Source organism: Anabrus simplex, chromosome 5 (genome assembly GCF_040414725.1).
Source record: "Anabrus simplex isolate iqAnaSimp1 chromosome 5, ASM4041472v1, whole genome shotgun sequence".
Taxonomy (NCBI): Eukaryota; Metazoa; Arthropoda; class Insecta; order Orthoptera; family Tettigoniidae; genus Anabrus; species Anabrus simplex.
In genome coordinates, this window is record NC_090269.1 from 234,465,519 (window position 1) to 234,493,352 (window position 27,834).

At 37.7% G+C, this 27,834-nt stretch overlaps 1 protein-coding gene across 1 annotated transcript in view; it reads left to right on the forward strand.

Moving 5' to 3' along the window:
• Positions 1-27,834, forward strand: part of LOC136873928 (transcription factor CP2) — a 524,699-nt gene that overhangs the window by 369,687 nt on the left and 127,178 nt on the right. Inside the window, exons 11-12 of the mRNA XM_067147290.2 lie at positions 796-906; positions 9,531-9,625. Coding sequence (XP_067003391.2) covers positions 796-906; positions 9,531-9,625 — 206 coding nt within the window. The remainder of the gene's footprint in view (positions 1-795; positions 907-9,530; positions 9,626-27,834) is intronic.

Sequence of the window (27,834 nt, forward strand, 5' to 3'; positions counted from 1 at the left end):
CATTCCACTCTTTTAAACAAAATCTAACTGAACTCATTAAAAAAAAAAAATATTCACAAGTTTACTGAGCCTTTCAGCTACTTCTTGTTTGAAGATTAATACATAATTTAATTAGTCCTAAATTTCAATTAAAATTTTAGCCCTCTATGTTATTTAACTTGCAGAATTACATATTGAGTTAATATTGCTAAATGAAAATATGACACACAGCATTCCATGTTAGATAGAATATCCAGATAAAGACTAAAACTTATGGCATTAGGTACAGAAATGCGAGCAATTCGATATCAAAAAGCCCATAGGTTGAATGTTGTGGTAATGTCTTGATACAAATTCTGCAAAAACATCATTATGACACTATGTCTTGATGAACATGGTTGCTGTTCAAATTTAAAATGTTTACACAGTTCGTATAAAAAAATTTCAATGAAATCTGAAGTTGAACAGACTTGAGTGAGACAATGTGAGTTTTCGGTGGCAGACAACTCTCTCCATAAGTACAGTGGACATCAAATGGAATCTTGGGAATTGAGATTCTTAACTTGTAATTGAGTATTTCTTCTTTAGTTCTTGTCTTTAAAGGGTGAACTTTATTAACTCCAATTGGCAGTGAGAAGTGTTGAGTAAATAATGGCTTGTATCCAGTAAGGACTATAATGAATGTCGCTCACTCATATCATACTTGTATATATTAGGTCAACATTGATGATGATGATGATGATGATGATGATGATGATGATGATGATGATGATGATGATGATGGTCGTTAATCACACATTTTTATTTAAATTTCAGCTAAAAGGCGCAGACCGCAAACATAAACAAGACCGTGAAAAGATCCTAAAGCGGCCACCATCTGAGCAGGAGAAGTTCCAGCCGTCCTACGAATGCACAGTACTAAATGATGTGAGTAAGCACTGTACTGTATTGTGAGGGTTTTCACAAAGGGTTTATAAGCAATCTAGAAAAAAAAGAAGAGGGATGTAATTTATCCATATTAATTAATTATTTTCAAAGCAAACTAAGGTGGATACCAGCCAATTTTATTGAATAATTGTCAGTTCATTACACAGTGTATAATCTTCCTTAACTTTAGATTTAAACAGAGGTTCAATCCCTCTTATTTCTCAATAGAAAATCTCATAATATTCTGCTTCAATGATGAATATGTGCCTTCTATCCTTGTTTGGCCTTTCTCTACATCATATTTCTGTGTTAGTTAATTTTACTATACAAACAAATTTCAACCTGTTTTAAAACGTCTTCTCATTATGTTTTAATTTATACATAGCGACATGGTAAAATGTATAAATAGGAAAGTTATTTCATTGTGAATGTCTTTCTGTTGCTTCGTTCTTCTATTTTAACAGTAAATTGATATTTAACCCTGTGTTCAGCATGTGCAACAGGTTTAGGCACGTGGATGACACCTGTCATCCATTCTGTAACTCATGTTGTATTAGCAGCTTACTAACTTCAGAAAGTTTACTACTTATTTATTAACTACAGTAAATACCTAATACCAGATAATTTTACTTTAATACAACATATCTGATCATTCAAACAGTATGGCAGGGCCTATTAAGAAAAAGATGCCAAATACATGGAAATATTTTTGTCTTGACTTTCACTGACATTTTTGGTCCTAAATATGTATTATTTTCAAAATAATATAAAACCTACAACTTGTTTTCCAGTCAATGACCGGGTCAGGGATGGAATGAATGAAGCCCCCATCTTGTGGCGAGGATAGAAATTGTGTCGGCTGCCGAAGCCAGTCGCACTCCTCTGGGGCAATGACTAATAACTGACAGATGAAATGAGATGATAGTGGAGAGTGTTACTGGAATGAAAGATGACAGGGAAAACCGGAGTACCCGGAGAAAAACCTGTCTCGCCTCTGCTTTGTCCAGCACAAATATCACATGGAGTGACTGGGATTTGAACCACAGAACCCAGCGGTGATAGGCTGATGTCTGAGCCGCGGATCCTGTATCATTTTCAAATAATGTGAAAACTTCCGTGTTTATGGATGTTCAACTTTGCCTAGTCTTGAAAACAATCACCACAGATATCAATTAGATAGTCCAGTTTGGCACTTTGTACACCATCTTCTTGTTGTCTTATTCCAACTTCGTCTACATTGATGACAGCGGCCTCTATTGGATTGGCGTTCCTTGACTGGCGATCCAATTGCCAATCCAAGGAGTAACTAGGCTTGTTTTCTTATATCATTGGGAATGTGAGGATGTTTCACTCTCCTTTCAATCTGAGGTTTCAGCAGCACCTAAGCAACATTCTGTAAAAAGTGTCCTCACTTTCTCGTCTCTGTGGGTTTGCAGTACTTCAGTAAAACGACAATGATATTACAGACATGTTTTGTGTAACAATAACTAACTTACAATGTATTGTATAGAGAATCCTTCATGGAAGTGGTCAGTTTGCATTCAATCAGCATAACTTACCAAGGGCTGTGTTTCGACGCATGGATGACAGTGGTCCTCCAAGCAAATAGACTGGCTAACAGCAAAGTCATTGTTGCAACACTGCAGCTGTGACTTAATGGGTGATTAGAAAAGAGATCATCAGACAGGTACACAAAGCTGTGCATGCGTAGTTGCTCAGAGTTTTTAATAATCGCTGTCGAAAGCTGACTGGATGACACCTGGAATCCACGCGCCTAACCTAGGTTTAAGATCTTTTCTTTTTTTTTTTTTTTTTTTACAAATTATTAACGAACCATTCAGTATTGACCTTGAACTCTGCATGTGACAGTGAAGGAATTTATAGTAATGTACATGATAATTGGTGCTAACATAAACTTAAGTTTTATTGAACGATAGAATGTAACAATCACGGCAAAGAACAAATTACAATAGTATCCATAGAGGTTATTGAAGTAAATGTATGCACCTGTCTAAGAACAAATAGGTTAATGACCTGTGCTGCCCTCTGATAACAAGAATAAATTGTTCTCACTTTCAACACCCCCAGTAGAACAGGTTTGGGTGAAATTGCCAGCACCATCTTCCGAGTGCAGCTCTGATGCTTTTCCTTTATAAGAGCTTTTGTCATTGAATCAGCTATCAGCTGTTCTTATGAAACATGCTGTTAATCAGTGATCTTGTTCTCTAACATCTTTCAGACAAAATGTGCCTAATGTGTATGTGCTTGCTTCTGGCTCGATAAGCACTTGTTTCAGATAGATCAATAGCACTGCGATTGTCACATGCTATTACAATAGATGTATTTGCAAATTTGGCCTCCAAATCCTTTGAAAGATTTTGTATCCAGATTGCCTCCTGGGTTATCGAACTAAGCGCCATGTTCTCTGGTTCTGTTGTAGAAAGTGTGATAGTGCGCTTTTTCTTTCTTCTCCATGAGATTTCGCTGGAAGTTGAATACATAAGCTCTTGCAGAATGTCTGTCTTCCTCATTTCCCCTATCTCCATCATGATATCTGCTTTTCTTCTGCGAGATTTCTTGAAAATTCAAGTTTTGCATCTAACGTTCCCTTTAAATACCGCAAAATTTGCTTGACTGATGTCCAGTGTACCTTGCCTGGGTTGTTATTAAATTGGCTGACATGACTTATGGTGTAAGTAATGTTGGGTCTTGTTCCCTGACATGCATACAATATGCTCCCAGCTGCTTCCGGTTAGGGAACCATCTCTTTGATTTCCTTACATTTTTGGGAGACATATCTTTGGTCAGTATCTGACCTTTGTCTCGTGGAGTAGAAGCTACCTACGCTGCTATCATTCAAGCTGAAGTTTTGGATTACTTCTTCAATGTAGTTGCATAAAATGAATTTCAGTACAAAGCGCGTATTGTCGATAGTATACTTTTTAAGAGTACAGTCAAAGATTTCACTTTTACAATACTAAAAAATTGTGTTTAATTAAAATGACATTACTAAGTTTTGGGATGTGTTTTGTCCTTCTTTTTTCAGACATCATCAGCTGAAAATTCTTATAAGATAAGAAAAATAGACAAGGTCACAAATTGATACACTTTAAAATACATTTCGGGATGCCAAAAACGTCAAGTGAAATCCTCGATATGGTTTTTAAAATGTTCTTAAAATGTAGGAGCTCAATTGCTTTTTTGTCCTATTGAATTGAGGAAGATAAAATTATTGAACACATACAATAGTTCCATTAAAAGTTGTGGTCTATGGTTTAGTTCGCCTTGTGTTGGCATGATGATTATGATGTATTGCTAATAATTCTTAGTTTAAAAAAATTAAAGGCGGGCAGAATATTTTACTTTTAAGTGCATGAAAGGAGAATGATTGTGCCACAGTTGAATAGTCATCCTATGCATCAGCTTTAACACACGCATCGAGTCTCACCTCTCTGGGGCAGACGAGGATGACTATTCAACTATGCACAGTCTATCTCCTTTCATGCGTTTTAAGTCAAACATTCTGCCTGCCCTTTAATTTTTTTAAACTAAGAATTATTAACAATACATCACTCCAAGACAAGAAGAACCCAATCATCAACCACAACTTTTAATGGAACCATTATGTGTGTTCAATAATTTTATCCTCCTCAGTTCAACAGAACAAAAAAGCAATTGAGCTAAGAACATTCTTCAAATTATATTGTGTATTTTAACTTGACATTTTCGGCATCCCAAAACGTATTTTAATGTGTATCAATTTGTGACCCTGTCTATTTTCCTAATCTTATAGGAATTTTCGGCTGATGATGTCCAAAAAGAAGGATGAAACATGTCCCGAAATTTGTTAATGTCATTTTAATTAAACACAATTTTCTAGAATTGTAAAGGTGAACCATTCATTGTACCCTTAAAAGTCTTCAATGTAGGTTGACTGATCGATTCACAGTTTTCCACTCTTCCTATCGCAAGTAATGTTCGGCTCCATGGCTAAATGGTTAGTGTGCTGGCCTTTGGTCACAGGGGTCCCAGGTTCAATTCCCGCAGGGTCAGTAATTTTAAACTTTTGGTTAATTCCCCTGCACGGGGACTGGGTGTATGTGCTGTCTTCATCATCATTTCATCCTCATCATGACGCGCAGGTCACCTACGGACGTCAATTCAAAAGACCTGCACCAGGCCTCTTTGGAGGCCACACGCCATTTATTTATTTGTTATCTATCAAGAGTAATGCTCATGCTGAGACAATTTTTTGTCTCACCTAAGTCTTTCATTCAGAAATTCTTTGCCTTCTTTGGTGTCAATTTTCAACTGAATGTTGTTTGAAAAAATTAACAGACCCCAATTATGATGATCTTATGTTCCGCTCGTTCTTATGGAGATACATGGATCTATTTTTAACCTTAGAGAATCCATTTGCTTCAAGGTTGAATTGAGTGTTTAATACGACTCTTTACCTGTTTGCTTCAAAGCCTTCAGCAGTCTGCAGACCTCATCCCCTGAACCTTGTTTGCTGAATCCCTTCGGTTGTCTTATGTAGATTTCTTCTGATAGATCTCCATGAAAAAAAGTAGTGACAACATCCATGTGATCGATTTCTAGATCATATTTTACAGCTAATCCTAGGAGGTAGCGAATTGAAGAGTGCCATATTACAGGTACATAGATACCCTCATAGTCTATACCCTTCTTTTGAGTACTTCCTTTGACAACTAAATGGGCTTTATAATGCAAGTTAATTAAGGCTGTACCTTAATTAAGGCCACGGCCGCTTCCTTCCAACTCCTAGGCCTTTCCTATCCCATCGTCGCCATAAGACCTATCTGTGTCGGTGCGACGTAAAGCCCCTAGCAAAAAAATATATATATAATGCAAATTCTCATCTTTGTCACCTTGTTCTATCTTGAATACCCATTTGGAGTCACGAACACTTCTTCCTTCAGGAATGTTGGTTGGCTCCCAAGTATGATTACCCTTTAGAGATTTCATTTCTTCTTTCATTGCTTTGAGCCATTATTCACCGTCTGGTCTAGCAAGTGCCCCTTCTTCTGTTTGAAGATCTGATATTTTAGAGATAACATATAATCTTCCAGTTTCTTTGGAGGTTGGCTTCTGGTTGAATGAAGAGGTCATTCTAATTCTCTGTCATTCTTGTGAACTACATTCGTTTGTGTTGGTTCAAAGTCAGAATGGCTTCCAAAATTTGATTCCTCTTCTTCAGTTTCAGAACCATTACTGGTTTTTAATTTAATTTCATGTGGCTATTTCTAGCCGAGTGCAGCCCTTGCAAGGCAGACCCTCTGATGAGGGTGGGCGGCATCTGCCATTTGTAGGTAACTGCGTGTTATTGTGGTGGAGGATAGTGTTGTGTGTGGTGTGTGAGTTGCAGGGATGTTGGGGACAGCACAAACACCCAGGCCCCGGGCCATTGGAATTAACCAATTAAGGTTAAAATCCCCGACACGGCCGGGAATTGAACCCGGGACCCTCTGAACCGAAGGCCAGAACGCTGACCGTTCAGCCAACGAGTCGGACACCATTACTGGTTAACAATGTGAATAAATTCAATGCTTCTCCCACTTTAGTTTCATTTGTTCGAATGCAGTTGATTGCGGTTGGGTTCTTAGATTCTTCATCTGTGGTTCGTTTTTCTTTTGTATTCTTAATGAAGGCGACATCCTTCCGTATGATCATTTCTTTAGGCTTTTTCTTCACAAGTATATATCCTTTTGTTGCAATTGAATATCTGACAAGGATACATTTTTCAAACTTTGCACTTCATTTCTGACGTTTTTCTTTCGGTATATGGGCCATAGCAATACTTTCAAACACTATTACGTGAGATAAACCTTTTGTCGGTGACTGATTGTAGATATAGGTTGAAACTGCTTCTGCCCGCAATAAACATCGAGCTTTTCCATTCAGGGTTCTATTAAGTCTTTCTGCAGCTCCATTCTATTGTAGAGTGTATGGTATAGTAAGTTGACAGTGAATTCCATTGCCTGTTAGAATTTTTGTGTTTAACATATTCAGTCCCATTATCAGAACAAATAGTTTTGATCTTTTTTTCCTGTCTGCCTCTCTACAAAATTAATAAATTTTAAACATGCATCTTTAACATGATTTTTTTGTTTTTAGAAAATTAATAGATGCTATTTTGTAATAATTGTGTATGAAGGTTAAAAAATAACTTGATCATTCAGATGAGATTATCTCCATAGGACCACACAAATCACTATGTATGAGCTCCAATAACTAAGTATAGAGTAGCTGAGGAAAGCAATTTCATTGACTCCAAAAGTAGATTTGCTTACATTCAAGCATAGCCCATACAGATTTAATCTTCTAAACAAAATATCAAGATGTTTTGCGTACTCTTCTTGTGAACTAGATGCAACTGAGGTGCCATTTATGTAGGCACAACTGAAGTCTAGTCCACGTAAGACTTTGTTAATGAAGTGTTGAAATATACTGGGTGCATTCTGCAAACCAAGTAGCATGAAATTGAACTCAAATAACCCAAATGGTGTTATTATAGCTGATTTAGGTTAATCCTCTTCAGCCATTGGTATCTGATAGTAGACTTGAAGTAGGTTCAGGATAACGATCTGGCACAGTGCAGTCATTGTGTTGATGATAGTCACCACAATCATGCCAAGCTCAGAAAACTGGCACCTTATTTGTATGGCACTAATTGAATCTGCCTCTGATACTACCATTAGCTCAGTGGGAATAGTTAGTTTGGTATTCATATTGATAAGCTCCTTATTTTTAAGATCAATGAGCAATTCAAACTAGTGAATAAAATCTGCACCCAAATATTCCTGTGGACATTTCTGCTATGATAAATGACCATTCAAATGTTCACTTCAGCCCTAAATCAGTGTTCATCAATTTAAATCCAAAGGTGAAAATCTGCAATCCATTAGCTGCATAGAGTTTAAAGTCTGATTGTTGTTGCTCACTCTTTCTAGTTACAGGTACAAGAGATACATATGCTCTGCTATCTACCAGGAAATGTTGCCCTGAATGACGATCCTGTACAAAAAGGCTATAGTTACAACAGCCTTGTGGAAGTTTATTGGCAGCACATCCAGCTGCTACTTGGGGTTTTCCTGTTCATTTCATTTGCATGGGGGTACACATTTTTCCAGTTTGCACCTTGAGCCAAATCTGTAATGACAGTTACAGTACTTCCCATGATGCTGAAACCTCAACCTGCAATGGCTACGGCTATGACTGTGTGATCTACTTCAAAATCTGTTAAGATTCATTTCCTGTTCCAGATGATTAATTTTGTCCATTATTTCATTGAGGAAAAAGGTTGATATGGCAGTGTGGCTCATCAACATGATTACTTGTCTTCATCTCTCAAATCTTGTCACTGATTTCTGCTAATTTACTTTCATCACCATTTGCAATAACTAACACACTTCTTATTTCTTGGGGTAATTTATCTAACCACAAGGTCTGGAGGAGTTTATCTGCTAGTCCTGCTAGTCCCTTCATTTTACAAAGCAGTTGACTGGGTTTCAAGCCTTGTAACTCAATTTCACGCACTAACTTTTTAATTTTATTTTGCCTTTCCTCACTTTCCTTGTAAATGATCAAAAGCTGTTTTTTAGCTACACTATATTTGTTTGTTTCACTAGATGAAACAACATCCCAGATGTTGTCCACAACTTTGAGGTGTAACTGAACCATGAGATGATTGAACTTTGTTGTCTCTTTAGTAATTCTGCTAAGCTTAAATTGCGCCTCTACTTGACAAAACCATATTTCAGGTTTATCTGCCCAAACACTCACCTTTTCAACGTGTTTATTTTCATTGACTTTGTTGGGGTTTACCATAGAAACTTTGTTACTGAAGTTCAGTGAATGTGTACAGTTAGGCGATTATCACGTCAGGGTCACCAAATTGTCGGAACTATTAATTTATTTTATACTTATATTATTCATATTCAAAATCATAGGGTATAATTATCTAGTTCATTAAAATGCCCTAAGGCATTAAAAACATGTTCACCACTCCTCTCCAATGACTACTCAAGCCAACTCAGTGTCAAAGAGTACATTACTTATGTGGTCCCCACACACTCATACTGCAGCTATACTCATCAGTACAGATACAACATGCCTCTATCTAATGGTTTTAGCAGGCAGCTGCTGAGTTTTGCATGGAAAAGTCACAGACAGCTGTTTGTGTGACGAACTATTTATATTCTAAGCACTTTTTCATGCGGTTCACAGCATTTGACGTCAAGGTTTTCCCTTGTAAGAGTAAGATTCTTAAACATCTCCTTAATGTTTTGTTTGCTCTTAACATTATTATTTCTTTGAAGTAATTAAAGACAAAGTCTGTCATGTCCTCTATGGCTAGGTCCATTAGTCTACTCCTCCATTTCCATCATATTACCATATACTCCCAATTTTGTCAAAAGTGTTTATTCATTACATGTTCATTACATGTACCTCCATTACAATCCTTCTGCCATTTTTTCCACCTATTTGTATGTTCTTCCAAATGGTTGTTTCCGTTGACCGCACTACAATCTCACTGCTCTTCATGCTATAAAAACTGATTCCCAGTTAATTGAATTAAACTACTTGTTTCTTCTTTATAGATTCCTTCAGATGCTATTGTTGTTCCACATCCGGTAGTGCCCACTGTGACGTCCACTGTTGCTTCTACAGTAGCCTTCAGTCCTTCAGATTCACAGTGAGTAAAATATATTCTTGTCTTTTTAGATATTCAAGCTCTGTTGCTGGCTAGCGTAACCATAGCACATGTGAATGATGAATGGGTTAGCTGTTATGTTTGTACCCTTCATATGGTAATCTCAATAAATAATCTAGATCTTTGAGCCAAACAGTAGAAAACTAAGGTACGAGCTCTTCTAGTAGTGTAGTCCCTCTGGGATTTTAAAGAGAGAGGTCTCTCTCCTTTTTGCTTGTAGCTGAATGCAAATAACAACCAACTGTGCTCCAGCACACCAGATATTTATCACTAAAATTCCAAATTAACCCTACACTCAACAGCGGGGTCTGTTGTTACAGGTCCAACGTCGAGCATCACTTTACATTTATTTTGTTGAGCTACTCCCACCTTTTTATAATTAAATCAACTTTGTGCTGTTCCCAGAGATACTTCCCGAGTATGAAGGAATATGTTCAGTTTTTTCCATGGAAATAGTATGAGAAACAGTTGACTGTGTATTGCCACAGTTTTGCTTCAGTTAGTCAGCTACACTCAGCTTTGCTTACATCTTGGTGCAGGTACTACAAACAGATTTGAAGACATTATTTTCTGTTTACAGCTGTGTTTATACAGTGCATAGTATTGAAATAAATGATTCAGTATGAATGAAGACAAAGATTACTAAGTGAATCTTCATTTCTGGCATAATATGTATCACTAGATATCTTAGACTAAATAACAGTTAATATCATTGTTCAGTCCATGTCAGACTCCTTGGCTGAATTGTCAGCGCACTGGCCTTGGGTCAGAGGGTTCTGGGTTCAGTTGCCATGTATGGTTAATTACTCTGGCTTGACAACTGGGTTTTTGTGATCATCTTAATAACGTCTTCATATACACACAACATACTACCAACCACCACAGAAACACAAAACATCTGTCCTCATAGGCTTGGTGCCAGGATGGGCATCCAGCCCTAAAACTGGTCACTTCCACATACAGTGCTGACCCCAAGAAGTGGGAATAAAAGGGCCAAGAAGAAAATGAAAAAATTGAATCATTTGGACTAGACTGATGTGATGTAAACTGGACCACAAAGGATTAATGATGTAAAAAAGCCTGTTTTCATGATGTTTCAATTAATGAACATTACAATGTTGCAAAATAGACTGCATTTGTTTCCAACCTTTCTCCTGTTTCTCTGTGGGGTCAGGTAAGAAGCGAGATGAATCTCCATAGCAAGTTTTAATGATGTGATGCCCTTCCTGATGTCAACCTCATCAGAGGAGTTAAGGAGATGAAATGAATGATGTGATAATTGATAGTAGGAAGGGAGAGGGTGAAATAGAGTGGCGGCACATAGCCTACTCCTGTTGGATAGTGTCAAGGGGTCTGCCCTTAATATCCCCATGTGATGGACAAATCACCATCAACAGTGTAATATGCCCTTCTCCACATGAACACTGTGAAGAGGTTTGAAACTGAGTCACCAAGCAAGTTGGACATGCAGTTAGGGTTGCACAACCATGAGCTTGCATTCGCGAGGTAGTGAGTTTGAACACCACTGTCGCCAGCCCTGAAAATGGTTTTCCGTGGTTTCCCACTTTCACACCAGGCAAATGCTGGAGCTGTAACTTATTTAAGGCCACAGCCACTTCCTTCCCACTCCAATCACTTTCTTGCACCGTTGTCGCCATAAGTCGGTGCGACATAAAGAAAATTGTAAGAAGAAGAAGAATTGAATTGAGGACTTTGATATGCAATCTAGTTATTAGAAATTATATACCACCCCCTTTCCTAACGTGCTGGCCAACGTTATGATGGTGAAATGTTTTTCGACCAACAGGCTAACCATGGTGTCAGACCATACATACTTCATGCCAAAACGATCACGGCCAACAGGCAGGCTTTGCAAAACAATGTGTATGAAACTCGTAAGAAATCGCAAAGGTTTGTAGGAGATAAGAAAGCACTTAACTGAGACATAATGGATGATTATTCTTTCAATTATGTGGTAACTTGCCTCCTAAATGCTAATGTGTGCATGTACTTCCTGCCAAGTTGCCTGCAGTATCTTGTGTGAGTTAGCCAATCAATTACATAATATTTAGATTATGTACCTGTAATTATTGATGATACTTTGTAAGTCGCTGCTAACTGCAGCAGCTTATCTATAAGACAAGAGAATCGTTAATAAGAGAACCAGTAATATCTCCATTACACTACAATAATTTAAGACATGAAAGATCAGAAATTACTTTCACAACACTAATATTACTTAGCATTAGGAATTTCTTTTATGAATTACTACTTAATTTAAAAAGTGAATTTCCTAAAATTATATTGGTATGACATAACAAATGGACAAAATAATTTCTACTTCTGTTTGCTTGAAGTAGTTTAAAGAGGTACATTGGTTATAAATAAGCGTTCTTTAGATCATAAAACCTTTTGTAACTTCCTCTATATATTTTTTTATAATGTTGCTCTTAAATATATAACATTTCATTGGTCTTTCCTTACACCAGTGGTATTCAAAATATGGTACGTGGGGTCGTCTCGAGGGGTACGCAAATTTATCGTAGCTTCTAACCGATTTTAGTGAGCAATTCAGAAAAGAGTAGAGCCTGCACATCTTCAATAAAATCTTGTTTTGACTTAGTGTTTTTGTCTACCACTACAGAGTCCCCTTTCTGAAGTATTAATTCTAAAATGTGTGTCAGTTTACCTCCTATTAACTAGGTATGTAAAAATGCTTACCCATGCTGCATTGCTCTTTTTTTTTTTAATTTTTTTTTTTTTAAATTTTGAAATCCACTCATTCAATTCAATATTTTTCAGTAGCAATATATATATATATTACAGTAGTAATTGTTGCATTAATATAATTGTGCTCTTATTGTTGCTACGCAATGAAAACCTTGTAGTTCCACTCACGAGGAAACTACGTTTTTCCATCTGTCTTGTGAAGGCTTGCCGCATTGCCTGAGAAGGGAACAGAAGGTTCCAATGGTCGAATAACTGAGCTATCGTTAAGCAGTGAAAATGTCAGGAACAGTTTCCCGGCCATTGCTGACCGCTCAGTTTGGGGCTCCTTCTGTAAACTGTACTCCGAAGTAGTTGTTACATTTTTGATGAATACTGATAAATATAAATAAAATCATGAATAAAAATATATAAATAAAATTACTCAAAAACTTAATAAAATTAAAAAGCATAATTAACCGAAATGTCCGTAGTATGGGCGCCAGAGTTCACCAGAATGGATCCCTCGAATTTAGATAAGAGCATGATAAACTGTATATCCCAGGGCGTGTACATAATGCTGCGTACTGGTACATCTGCTGCAGGCCTTACCTAACCTCCTGAAAACGATTAATTAGGTAGGAACTGCACCTAGGTTCATCAATAACACTGATTCTAAAATAGCTAACTATATTCTGAACAAATTCCGTGCATGAGCACCTCATCAACATACAACATTATACATATAATACACACATAAAATATTGCTGGAAGACTCCATATTTACAACAACAACAACAATAATAATGAAAATCGTGGGAAAACGAAAGCGAGAACTAAGTTACCATTTGTAGATAGTCCGATGAACAATGTACATGTATGAAGATAAATACCCTTCACTGTCTCTATATCAGTTCGATTTACCGATTCTCATAATCGGCAGTTATCACATCACACAGATACTGTACCTTGTACTACTGTGTTCACATATTTTAACACTTGTTGTAAAGATATATACACACGTCTGTCGATCCTCAACATATAAATTTATGGAAAGTCTGAGATAGCTTTCACCAACATATAATGCTAGGCCGCCACAAGTGCTACAATACATAATGCGCAAGCACTCTCCACAATCAGCCACTTTCTACGAACATAACAAGACTACGCTCCACAAACGTTTGAAGTCCAGTCCATTGCAGCCGTGTCACTCCAGTACCGTGTATCAGCACCACTTCCTTCCCGTACAGTGCCTCAGTTGTAGTTGTAGTTGTAGTTGTAGTTATCTTCCTTCTCGTTCCTTTACAATCTCCTCTACAATCACCCTTACAATGTTTCATTTACAATGTCTCATACCATCTTTTTGGTTGCCGCCGTATCATCAACCTTTATAGACATCAACATCCCCCTCCTCTCAGATGATACGTCTGGATTGGTCCTTGCCCACCAATCATGAGTGATCTCTAGTCAAGACCAAGCCCTGAACTTCTCCTTGCTTCCAAGAGAATAACAAACACTCGGGAGTTTTACATGAATCACCAAACTTCCTTGGTACAACAACAAGCTTATCTCATCAGGCTGGGATATATACATGAGTAATGGAATTTCCTGACACAAGTACATCACAACAGACACTGGGGTAGCCATATGACTCATTCAAATTACCAGAGTTATTACAGCAATGTTTTCCCACTCGTGCAAAACAAATTACTCATACCTACATATGTGGATATCTTCCAGCTTACCAATATAAATGGCAAAATATACAAATGAAATAATAATAATAATAATAATAAAAATTGAATACTGACAATAATATCTATAACTTCTACATATAATTCAGGGGTGTGATATATGTACTATCACATAGTTACGAGATTTCCTTTGCCCAATGACAATATATACACCGGTACTGTGACTTTACATGTTACGTTGACTAATGGTTTGAATGAAATTATGGATATGCCTTGGCTAGTGTCAACGGAGATCCATGAAAGTCCACTCACGGGCACGTAAGTTTGACGAGTATTGGTTAAGGGTCACACCGTTTACTGTTGAGCCTTAATCAACACCACAAGAATGCATTTTCTTATAACTACTTGAAATTATTCTAAATCTTAATCTACAAATAAGAATAACAAAGATTCCGATTTAATTCACTTATTTCTCTACAAAATATAACCAGTAATATTAATTGAGTCTGACAACATGATCGGATAATCATAAAATTGTATATAATGGTAATAAACTCAAATAATTAAATGTCTCTATACTTTGTTGGTTACTGTATCAATCGCAACAAATGCAATAACATTATACAATTGGTTAAACATATTGGCGATTATTCTAACATTAACTTTGTATATCAAATAATTCATCAAAAACCAACATGACTTTGCTAAAGACTTAAATAACTGATCATGACTTTAATTAATCACATCATCTGATTCAATCCATGACAAGAAATATGAAAATATTTATTCGTTGATATCTGTTTTTGTTGGCCCAAAAATCATGTCTTCCGGTATTCTATTACTATCAAAATCATTGCATGGTTTAATGAAATCTAGTTGACAACTTGAGTTTTAACAATAGTCTACATCCAACATTGTGTTATTCATTAATAAAGATCGTAGCTCATTTCTAACAAATAATAAACAAAGTTGTAGGGCGGGATCAGCATACTCCTGGACTTCTAAATTGCTGCAGCTAAATGAACAAGTATCTAAATACCAATATCATCTAGAATAAGAATGATCTGGAATTATGATGATTCCATAGCATCCGGTATCGTCCGTGACAACCTGTAAAATCTAACCTCCTACCAATGACTATGAATGCTACGTGCTACATAAACGACTACTTAGCAGGAAATACTAAATTAGGCATCACATGATATGACACTAACACCATGTCCAGTTACATCATAATCTGCATTTCTAAGTGATTATCGAGGATCTTCCAACCACAATTAAATACTCAAATGCAAAAATTTAGCCTCATAACCGCGTCACTGATTATCATATATAACGACTATTCACATGATCTACATCAGTATACTTCGGGAATTATCATTTCGAAAATCAACTATCCACCCTTAAATGCTTGTCTATTCTCAGCATTAATCAAATCCTTCGCATGACGAGCACCACTCCTTTCACATTAATCTCATTGGGGTTCTCGAAGATTGCATTATCTTATTCATAATGCTTTATTCCCAATGAACTATTACACAACAAAATATCACACACATTACCCTTTCATTTATATTGATGACCCTATCTTCAATATTCCTATCTTTTTTACATGTGCGTCAGGCTCAATCCTAATCTATTGTCGACAGTATACAAGCATATTCATCTCCGAAGAAGACTCTTTCATTTAAAATGCGCGTGAAAATCACCATAATCAATGTGGTAAATATAAGTATTTTTCTAGTGAAGACTTGCATACCTGACATGAAATTATAATGTGGAAGATTCTCAACCTTGACACACGTTGATTACATTATTATTATCATTCCAATACGAAATATCTACGCATTAAATGGTCTGTTGGAAAATCAATTTACGAAGATGATATTTCATAAATATAATAGACACATGTTAGTAAAATTCCTGTGTAGCACTCACGATTGCGTGCAAAACCAAATAAGTAGCACACGGATAATGAGGATTCCCATAGTATCTTTATAACAAACTCATCACATTCCATAAGATATCGTGAAATTATTTAGCAACAATCCTATTATATCACTCAAGTTGTCTTCTTTAAATCGTGTCGCATTCTGACATCGGGAAATAAACTACTATAAAGCAGCTACGTAATAGAATAATGAAAGACAATCCCTTTGAGGTACTTATCATGCTGATGCTGTTGCCATTTCTTGATGGATGCAGTATTTTTGTATCTGTCACTTGGCACAGGCCAGAGCAAAGTGTAGCTTCCACTGAAGTCCCAGTCTCATCAATATAGAAGTTGCTGGGGTATGGGTGGTGCTGAGTAATGACATTTGGAGCACGAATAGTGTCTGAGTGTTATGAAAGGTGTTGCTCATAGGATCAGTCGTGCTGCAGTAGAACCTTCTGGTCCAGTGAAGAAAGCAATGGCAAACTACGTAATTCCTCATCTTGCCTAGTACGCCTCATTTGGGCTCTGCCATTGGTTTTTGCGGTTTCTCTATAACTGCATAGCCTTGGGTGGTGCTGTTTGAGGATCCAACCAGTCTCTGGGCTGATGACCTAAAAGACAGACAGGATTAAGGAAATTGAGCTCCATCATCTCAGCTGTTAAGTATTAAGGATTGGATACTTTCAACACATTTCCAGACCCTCCAGGACACCATTCTGGGTTTAGCCCTGCATGGTCTTGATGATGATGATGCTTGTTGTTTAAAGGGGCCTAACATCGAAGGTCATTGGCCCCTGCATGGTCTTGTTGGTTGACATCTTACAATAATAATCCATTACATACATCAGCATCATGAAAACTTGTACAATAGTATTAATACAATGTCATATACCAATATAAATCTACCAGTATTTTAACTCAACACTCGCCTTATTATCCTTAATTAAATTCCATCCTATGATTTACAATTCAGTTCTCATATTTCCTAGATATCAGCTATTCAGATTTGAATAATTTATAATCAGATCTCTTTCCATCGTACCTGTCTTAGTTGATGTTCAATCTGCTCATAAACACATTGTTTTCTTAAAACAAAACCCTATTCAGATTTTTAATAATAATATCAGCTTGTGTTCTTTTAGTTCATCATAAATCATTAGCCGGTAACCTCCTTTCCATATGTTTTTGACCTTTATGGATAAGCTCTTTGATATGAAAGATTCTTATAATTGGGAACTAAAGTAAAGGAACACGCTTAACAGTCCGTTTCATCTTCTCAGGTTATGTACCAATCGATTGCTTCGTAAGATGACTATTCGAGTACTCGGATTTATTCTGTGACAAGTAGATAAATGTATAACCAACGTAGATAAAACCAAACTAGCCTGTATCATTCAATCCATTCCATGGCCTCCATCGTATATCTTGTTATAGAAATTAGACGTCACACATAGATATTTACTTCACTCTTTCATTGAGCTATGCATGTAGTAGTATTTGCTTACACAGACATTACTTTTTTTTTTTGGGCATGAATTACGTATATGTATACCACAAGGTTCTGAGCTTATGAATTTATCTATATCTCCAAAATTCTATTCCATTTATTATTCAGTTGAGCGAGTTCTCTCGACTTACTAGTGTGTCTGGATGTATAATGACTGGACGTATACCATTATGTGATTTTCGTAGATTTCTTCTTTATTATAAACTTCAATGGTTCCTGAATTTCTGATCAGGAATCCATTGGAAGGTTATAATACAATATACATTATTGTTATTATTGGGGAACAGAGTGGTGTCGTGGCTTAGCTGCTTTGTCATCCTACTGACCGTGCTTTGATTCCTGGTGTCAAAAAGGGCAAATCCCTGGCCACAACTCTTTTATCTCTCAGTGTGTGCAGGAACTCTGCGGGATAAGCTGGGGAGGTGATGATGGTGATAATGATTGTAGTCAATATTATATGGCATCCAACAACAATCATTTATATACCCATGGGGGGTGGGGTACAAAGGTAAAACAATTGGATTTTGGGGGTATGCCAACCAAAAGTTTGAATACCACGGCCTTACACTATCAATCAGGTATCTGGTAGCCCATTTCTGGAGTAGATATGTAGCCACAGAAGGTTGTTGGAGTTTGATTGATCCTGAAGAAGTTTTGTGGGTCTCGCATCACGACACTCCATTTCCAGAACCTATTCTCCATTACAGTAGGGAGCAGTTTCAATTCGTTTTCTACCAGTGACAGTAGACAATTAATAGGAATTACCTTGTAACTATCCATGTATCCTTCTGCTCTTAGATTTGTTAAACAACCACACACATTCACTCTTGTCACTGTTCTTTGGGCCAGGTATTGCTTTCAGGTCATTTGGCCAGCCCATAGTATAGCAGGCCTTATAGTCCAAACCATATGTTTCCAGTTCTCTGTACACTGGTAGAACTCACACGAGAAATGTTTGCTATATGGTCAACATGGATTCTCTTTCCTGCTAGTTCCTTCATGATTACATCACTGGAAGTTGGCATACGGGTTGAGATGTCGCTGACAGATGGATACGGTCAATTTTGGTAAACGTGCCAAGTTTAGGGCACAGCGTGGCACACAGCAATACTTTTAGAGCTATATTTTTCAGTCTTGTCTTGAACGTAGCTGTGTCGTCCTTGAGATTGAGTGTTGTTACTAGCTTGCCATGAGTTCATTATTGTGATATGTGTGTAATATTATGAAATAGTGTATCTTCATTTATAAGTGTTACCTATACTAACATTGTAAAGAGAGACAATTTTTGAAGGCAATCTTGGAAACCACATTACAAATTTCAGAAATTCTTTCACAGTAAGAAAACTTATTTCTTCAATATTATTATAGGCAATATATGTGAACTGTGTTTTGGGAAACGATACAAGTCCAAACATGGATATTGCCAGGAAACAAAAGAAAACATGTTTGCACCTTATTTATTTATGATTTTATATTTTTGAAAGCCATTGCAACATTTAAGACTGTGATCTAATTGATTGTCATGTGGAATTATCCATGTTTGGAAAAGATGTGCCATGTATTTCTTAATTAGGATTTGCATAAGTACCAGAAAATACCACATACAGTAGTACAAGAACATCAGTTGCAGGAAATCATTACATGGAACATTATACTGTATTACATAAAAGGAATTATGAAGAAAAGGTTTCTTTTTACTCTGTCTTGAGCCTCAGTCTTTTCATAGTATTACTTCATGCACAAGCGTAAAATGAAGTTTCAAATGTGTTGAAAAATAAAGTAACTTCCAATGGCCATAGCATTAAATTGAACATTCATAGCATTGCAGGTTAGATACTCACCAAAGATAACTCACTGGTTCAGCAATTACTCAAATTAAATAAAGTAAAATAGACAAGTTGTAGATGAATCAACCATTTCAACTCAATTCAAATAAATATTTATTTTCTGTGAAGCATGTTATAAAGTCCTGATTCTTTGCATGGTTTCTTGCTGTCGAATTAGCTAATATAATAGGAATAATAATAAATTAGAATATGCATACATCTTCATTATAGACTATCGTGCCGTTCAGTGTTCAGTCTGCAAGCCTCTGTGAATTTTCTGTCACCACAATCCTCTATTTCTAACCTAGTCTTATTTAATTCTATACCTCTTACTTTTAAATCATTAGAAACTGAGTCTACCATCATCTTCTTGGTCTCCCTCTACTTGTCTTACCCTCCATAACAGAGTCCATTCTCCTAGATAACCTGTCCTCCTTCATTCGCCTCACATGGCCCCACCACCAAAATTGGTTTGTGTGTACAGCTTTATCCTTGGAGTTCATTCTTAACTTAGCCTTTATCTCCTCATTCAGAGTACCATCCTGCCATTGTTCCCATCAGTTTGTACCATCAACTTTTCTTGCTGCTTTCATGTCTGTTAGTACTAACTCATGAATAAGATATTGTGAGTCCACCCAGCTTTCACTCGCATAAAGCAAAGTTAGTCTGAAAACAGACCAGTGTTAAGATAGTTTAATCCGAGAGCTGACTCCCTCCTTACAGAATACTGTTGATTGCAGCTGTGAACTCACTGCATTAGCTTTGCTGCACTTTGATTCAATCTCAAACTACACTACCATTCTGGAAGAACACACATCCTAAATACTTGAAATGATTTACCTGTTCCAGCTTTGTATTCCCAACCTGACATTCAGTTCTCTTAGATTTCTTACCTACTGTCATCAGTTGGAAAGGTTAATTTTCATATCATACTTAATGCACATATTTTCAAGTTCCAAGATATTAGTCTGCAGGCTTTCGGTGCAATCTGCCATTAAGACCAAGTCATCAGCATAAGCCAGACTGCTTACTGTTTTTCATCACATGAACGTTTAGAGAGTATTTTCTCTAAAAGAACTGCAGAAGATTATTTAATAATTGGTAGACGTTGTTCTAGATATCAAAGACTTTTACCTCGTTTCATTGTTTCCGATCCTCTTTTGGAAGCACTGTACACATCAACTCATCTACTAACATGGTTTGTCACCAAGACCCCAGTTTGTAGGATATTTTGTGAGATAACAGTTTACCTCAAATATACTGATAAGTGATCAATGACAGTGTCGGAAGAGTTGAATCCTGTGTGCTGAGATTATTATTTATCCATAGATGAAGTGTTAATTATAATGTTTTCATTCATGTCTGTTCTTCATGTATTAAGGGATCACATAAATGTCTATAAGATATAATAATACAGAAGACTGGCACAATGACTGTGTCTGAAGAGTCGAATCCTTTGTGCTGAGATTATAATTTGTCCATAGGTAAAGTGTTCATAATGATTTTGTTAATGTCTGTTCTTCCTGTAAATATCTATAAAACATAGTAAGATAGAAGACTGGCTGTCCCAAGTTATAGTAACTGACAGTTTTATTTCATGTTCTCTTTATTTGACATAGATTGCTAAAATCTTTCTAAAGGTAATCAGGATCAGACAGGAAAGAGAGCAAGTTTTCATTGTCAACTGCTTTGTGGAATGGTTTCCATGCGTTACATTACAGTACACTCACTGTTGAGCATAGTTGAATTATGTTTTTTCCATTTTATTTTTGAACATTAGTCCTTGCCCTGTCATTAATTACCATTACTAAATTGGACTGGAGAATTTAATGAAAATTCTAAGTTGAGATTTCTGCATATTATCATAGGGGTGAGAGCAGAATTGAAATTACAATATCATGTCACAAAACTTTTTAAAACTACTGCTAATATTTTGTAGTTTATTACCTGATTTAGGTTTGCGATGTGTGAGAACAGTGTGTTTTTGATCATCCTGTTCAAGATGAGTCATCTCAGATTATGCTGATTATGATGATCCTGGCATAGAGATCAAGCATCACTTTGATGGAGGACTCTTCAACTTGGACAGACTTTGCTCACACGAATTGTCCATTGTAACTGAAATGCAGTATGCTGATGACATTGCATCACCTGCGTGCACATCCGATAAGTTATAACAATCTGCCAACTATTTCAAAAGTGCTTACGATCGTTTTGACCTCACCATCAATGCTCAGTAAAAGCAAGGTACTCTCACAGCCTGCTCCAGGAATAACCATTGCAGAATTCAATATCCCTATTTCAGATATTATAGATGAACAAGTTGACCACTTTTCATATCTTGGGAGCATTTTGTCTAAGTGATGTAGTTTGGAACAGGACGTGGAATATATACTTCATGTTAAGTAAAAGTAAATTTGTGTCCTCGTCCTGAGAGAATGCAGCTCTTCTCAGGCACACCCCCATGGGAGGTGAGCTGTGTGTACCATTTTAATCCTGTACCAACCTGCCAATCTTGAATTTCTGACAGTGCCAGGAATTGAGCCCAGATCACCAGGGTTGGCGGCTAATAGCGCTTACCATTACGCTATAGAGGCAGACAGCTCGTATGGCACTTGGACAACTATCCTAGAGCATCTTCAGGAAGAAAGATTTAACAGTCTGTATTAAACTCTGGGTCTACCAAAGTGTAGTAATCTTAACACTGCCTTATTGATGTGAAGACTGAACCTTATATGACCATGACATAAAGAAGCTTGAGCGCTCCATTTTGAACAACAATTGGGACGACATATCACCAATCTTACAGTTTTAGAGAAAGCAAGTATTAGTAGTGCAGAGATGCAAACTACTATGGATTTTCCGTAGTTTCTACAATTTTCTCACTTATACTATGGCAATACGCAAGCGGTTATGATTATTACGGATTTCACGAAATCATAATGCTCTTAAATAAATTCTTCATTTCGTCACGAACATTAAAAAAAAAGGTTTTTTGTAAACAGGAGACTCACTGTTGGAAAGCAGTTCATGTACCAGATAGCGACATTTGTCTACAAACATTAACACAGGGCGTAACATTCATTGACATTCTTTGTTGAATGCAGATTGCCAGCATGTGTGTTCAGTTTCTGTTCTATTACCTCTGATTTAGTAATGAGTTGCCTATGCTGATTAACACTTCCGTTGCCTGCTATTGCTGCAGATTTATGTCATATTGTGCAAACATTTATTCTAGTGAAGTGAAGAGCACCATTAAATAAAATAGAAAGATGTGTAAAAGTAAAGACATTGAAGAGCCAAGTGATTGTGGACAAAAACAATTTACAACAAATCGGTATTTCTGAAAGTAGTACATGGAAAGTTGCCTAGAACCATGGACATTTTACCAAGACACGTGTTTTATGTGATTTTTCAGTTAAACACGGAGGACGCGATGACTGTCCACGCCATGTGAAATACAAAAAAACATTAGTATTTGGATACATCGAAGGGCAAGCTGCTTCAAAAAGTGACAGTAATAGTGTTACACAGTCTGAATACAGTACTATTTCTCATGTATCTTGATTGAACATAACCTTTCATTATCTGCAGCAGACACTGCCACTATGGATAACCACTTTAAAGGTTGGCATCTTTTAGTAGTGTGGAAACTTCTATCGTTGGTCATTGACTCAGATGGCATGTTTCCATATGAATAACAGTAGGCTCCCTTGGCAAATCTTAGTGGGTTCGAACCCACTATCTCCGGAATGCAAGCTCACATCTGTGCGCCCCTAACCGCACGGCCAACTTACTCGGTCTCTACGGGTTTCATGCTCTGCTGTGCATACTGTGGCAGCCACCCTCACAGACCAATAGTGAATCTACAGTTGCCATGGCAAGCGTAGGGAAGTAGCATAATGCCTTTTTCGTCATCATTCCTGTAAACTCATGGTTGTTAGGTAGAAGGTGAGAGAGGCGTCAAGCTGCCATCCTGAGATATATTTGGTGAATACCATGGGAGATTACAATCGTCTTTGAGTAGTGATAAGCGTGGTTGTTAGTATTTGAACAGTACCGCAGCGTGCAGCACATTATTTTACACCGTAAGGTGTTTTCTGGCATTTGCTATAATTGTTACTGTATTTCTCCTCTACTTTAGTTTTCTGCTTTAATTTCTTATCTCTGCCTTACCTCTTTAGGTTTAAATCACCTTATTTGAATACTTAACATGTGCTGCGCCTACATTTCTTCTCTGTTACCGCTTTCAGAAATCCGTTACTCATGATTAGAATTTAGTGAGAAACATTTCTTTTTTTTTTTCAATACATCCACATGGTACTCACATGTTTGTCCTATCCGACTATCCTCAGATATCTTCCAGTTATTGTCAACTTTCTTAACTGTCTTAATTTCTGCTCTAATTTCTCAGTATGTATGAGAGTGGTAATCCCAAAGCCTGGACTCTCCTTTCTTTGAGTGATACTATGCACTATTTCTCTCATGCAATTTTTCTTTGCAGTCTATGATTTTGCTGATTTAGTCGCATAGTTGTATATTAATGAACTTATTTAGAGTCATTGGGTAGGTTTTGACAATTTTGAGAGTTGGTGCCTTTTACTATGGCCACCAAAAAAACGATCTGCCCTTGGAAAATCATCGCTCAAAGCTTAAATACACCAGACCATGTCTACGGCATCTCAAAATGCTTTTGAACATGAAGCTGATTCAAATACGGACAGATTTATGAAGACATCTGGAAAGCGATACTGATAGCAGCCAGGTTCAGCTTGCAGAGAGTCATTGTAAATCTAGGGTGTCTGAGGCTGCTTGTAATAAAGTTGTTTTAGATCTCAAGGTTTCTGAAGACACTTAGAAGCCGGGTATTTTGTGCCGCAAAAGCTCATTTATGTACAGGTAGATCTACTGACACTAGCATTACAGCTTTCCACAAGCGACGCCTCTTCACATGTCATCGAACTGAGGCAGGATGAAACCCACTATGTTGGGACAGCTAGCCAGCACTCTACATTTTAACCAATTTAGCACAACAACACTGCTTCATAGCGAGAGACAGGCTCTTAGCCAACAAACTTAAGAAGAGTGTTGCTCGAAATTCAGTGTGTGATGCTGATCATGCGCCAAAGTTCTACTCTCAGAGGATTAGAAAATACCGCTGAACTGAAGCATCATTGGATGGATAAAATGAAACTGATAGAAAGATAATTTCATTTATATGAGAAAACCCAGACACTGAGGAATATTTGCTGGCGCTAGCAGAATGAGGAATTTGCTATACGTCTTCAAACGAAATACAGATTGCTCAGCAGAAATAGGAAAGACGGCTCAGTAACAGAGTTCAGCGACAACTGGTGATCACAAATGCTTAAAGGGAAGTAGAGCAAGACTTGCAGTTGTTAGAAAATGAAGCTCACCATCAACTGGAACAAGATATCGTACTGTTCCATGAAGTGAAAGCGAAGTGCATTAGCATATAAGACTCTCATCGATTACATTCAGCACCTCAGAGTAGATCTCAATAAAAGCATGTATCAGAAGGTATGTCCTATCCCTTTGGTAAAATTAATTGGATCCCATGGTTCATTCATCAGAATCTCAAATTTCTCTACCAAAACGGACACATGCCAACTTGAATATTTCCTTCACTCTCCTTAAAATTGTACATTCCAAACCGCTGGCTGCCCACATATGAAGGAGCTGAAGATGACTAGAAGGAATGCTGGATCCATAAAATTGTGATTGAGGCAGCTATGTCATGTTGCTGGCGTGGAAGGAATGTAACAAGAGAGGCCTTCCAGAGACGAAAGACTCTTGTAAATAAAATATATGTCCTAATCAAATTATGTTAAGACAAAGTCAGATGAACTGCTGTCATTTATTTCAACTGTCTGATCAGTTCTGGGAAGACTTTTTTTTTTTTGCGAAAATAGACACTGTAAGGTACTATAAGACCGCTACAACTGCGTGAACACTAGGCTATACATATTTTGTCGTATCGGTCTCTCCGTTTCCTGTAAACATGAACCGGCTCGACCTTCACGGAACTGAAAGAAGTCTCTTCACATGATCCCAATTACAATTTAACTCCAATTTGGCAAAGGTGCACCGATCGACCATCTGTTTATAGGAGAGAGGGACTCTTTGGCGGCCGTTTTTCCACTGGAGTCCGGTTTCTGGTAATCGTTTACGGACCGTATGTGGACATCCAGGAAACTTGTTCGTCTGCAGGAGCTCTGTCGAGTTTAAGAACGGGTTGTCCCATCGAGTTTCAACTAACTTATCTTCTTCCCTAGTAAAAACCCGCTTTAAACCAGTGACCGGTAGACGTCAAATATCCCCTGACACCCGCCACTGCTGTATCCATCTGTAAGCAGCCTTGGTTGAAACGCTGTTTCACGAATGCTAGAATTGTGATGTTGGATCAGAGTCAGTACTTGATCTCTTGACGCATGTGATTCAGTATTCGAACCTTAGCTGTTATGGTAGGCACGAATTTTGTAGCCTTCAGCTGCCCCACTGTGTTCATTTTTTTTTCAGTTGCTTTACGTCGCACCGACACAGATAGGTATTATGGCGACGGTGGGATAGGAAAGGGAATGGGAAGGAAGCGGCCGTGGCCTTAATTAGGGTACAGCCCCAACATTTGCCTGGTGTGAAATTGGGAAACTACCGAAAACCATCTTCAGGGCTTTCGACAGTGGGGTTCGAACCCACTATCTCCCGAATACTGGATACTGGCCGCACTTAAGCGACTGCAGCTGTCGAGCTCGGTACTGTGTTACATAGGAGCGTGCCATGTCCTCGTAATTTCATAGTACTGTTTGCAAGTGCATGTAACGAGGAGAGAGAAAGGAGTGGGGACTGTGAGAGCGACTGACACAAGAAGTGAGAACTACCTGCTGTGTTGCAAAACACAGCCGAGCATATTCGAAGTGGCCTTATATTTCACATCTCCGGAGATGCGTCAGTTTCTTTATTGTTTATCGGTAGGTATATAATGTTTAGGGTAGGTTCATGTTAGGATGATGTGTATCAATCCCGTGTGCTTGTCCCAGAACTGGAACGGTGTCTTAGGACAGTTTGAGAGTTAATGTAGAAAACTTTAAATTAGAATTCCAAACGTTGCGGCTTCCCCGTTCTATTTTGGGGGCGTGAGTAAATGAATTGAGTTAGGAAGAGCTTGTTCCCGGCGTCCCTCTCTGCTGTTCTTTCTGTGCCTGTACTGCACCATCACACTTCGCTGAGAAGGAAAGGACATACTGGGTGGGCGGAATTATTTTTAAACTGCTGGAAATAAACTCGTTCCAGCGCTCTGTAGGTGATATGGGCTGAAGTTGGTGGCTCAACATGAAATTCTCGCACAGATCAGTGCATGTGCCTTGGGCCCGAGGAAACCTATCTGTTCTGAAATGTCCGTTCTTTCGGATTTGCTGTTAAACTTTGCATATTAAAAATATGTTATGAAATTCTGGTAGTGATATAACAGATTTAAACGATGCTAACCAATGATCAGGTAAGCTCATTTCCACAGCCAAGCTCAAAAGAACGGGATGATGATGATAATGATAATGATAATAATAATAATATCCGCCTGCAGCAGTCACTGGATGGACCGAGTAGTTCAGTGGTTGCTGTTGCGGGTCCCAAGCCCGCGTAAAGGAAGAGGGTTGGTTTTGATTACATATTTGGTCCACCGCAAAAGAGAATTTAGCCAGACGACACCAAGAGGCATATCTCGATTTCGGTAATGTGAGTTGTAATCTTGTGATTATACCATTACGATCACCCCTGCATGTATCTTCAACTTGCAACATTGGCATGATGGATAACACGTTATCACAGTAACTACCCCAGGTTCCGGACACACCTAGTCCGGTTTCTCCCTATCATCGGATTCTGGGGGATCAGGAGTTTCTCAAACTCTCTTCGTACCTACTTAGGTACAATTAATGTCAACAGGAAAACAGGGAAGCTTAAACAGCTCACGGATACCCTGGACAAGTTTGACATTCAAACAGCCGCATTCCAGGAAACGCGTTTCGAGATGAAAATAATTTTCACTCTGAAGAGTACAGGATATTTAGAGGTAAACCTGCCATCAGAATCTACGGGAAGCTACCACAACTAGGGACAGCCTTTGCTAAAAAAAAAAGACAATCATCAATTCAGTACTTGATTTTACATCCCCATCTGAAAGAATCTCAGTACTTACTGTGAAATCGAGCAACAAAGCTTACTCTTTGGTCAACGCCCACGCTCCCACAAACAATGACAACAAGAAAAACTCGCAGAAAGCTGAAGCTTTCTGGGAACTCTTAGAAGAAACCACTAGCACGATTCCAAAACATCATGTGAGAATTTTAGTAGTTGATTTTAACACACAGATTGGCAGAGAGAGGAAACACACATGGATTGTAGGCCATCACTCGGCACATCGGAGGACGAATAACAACCGAGAACGCCTTATAGACTTTTGTAAAACTTTCGCTTTGAAACTCTGTCTACATACTTTGTGAAAC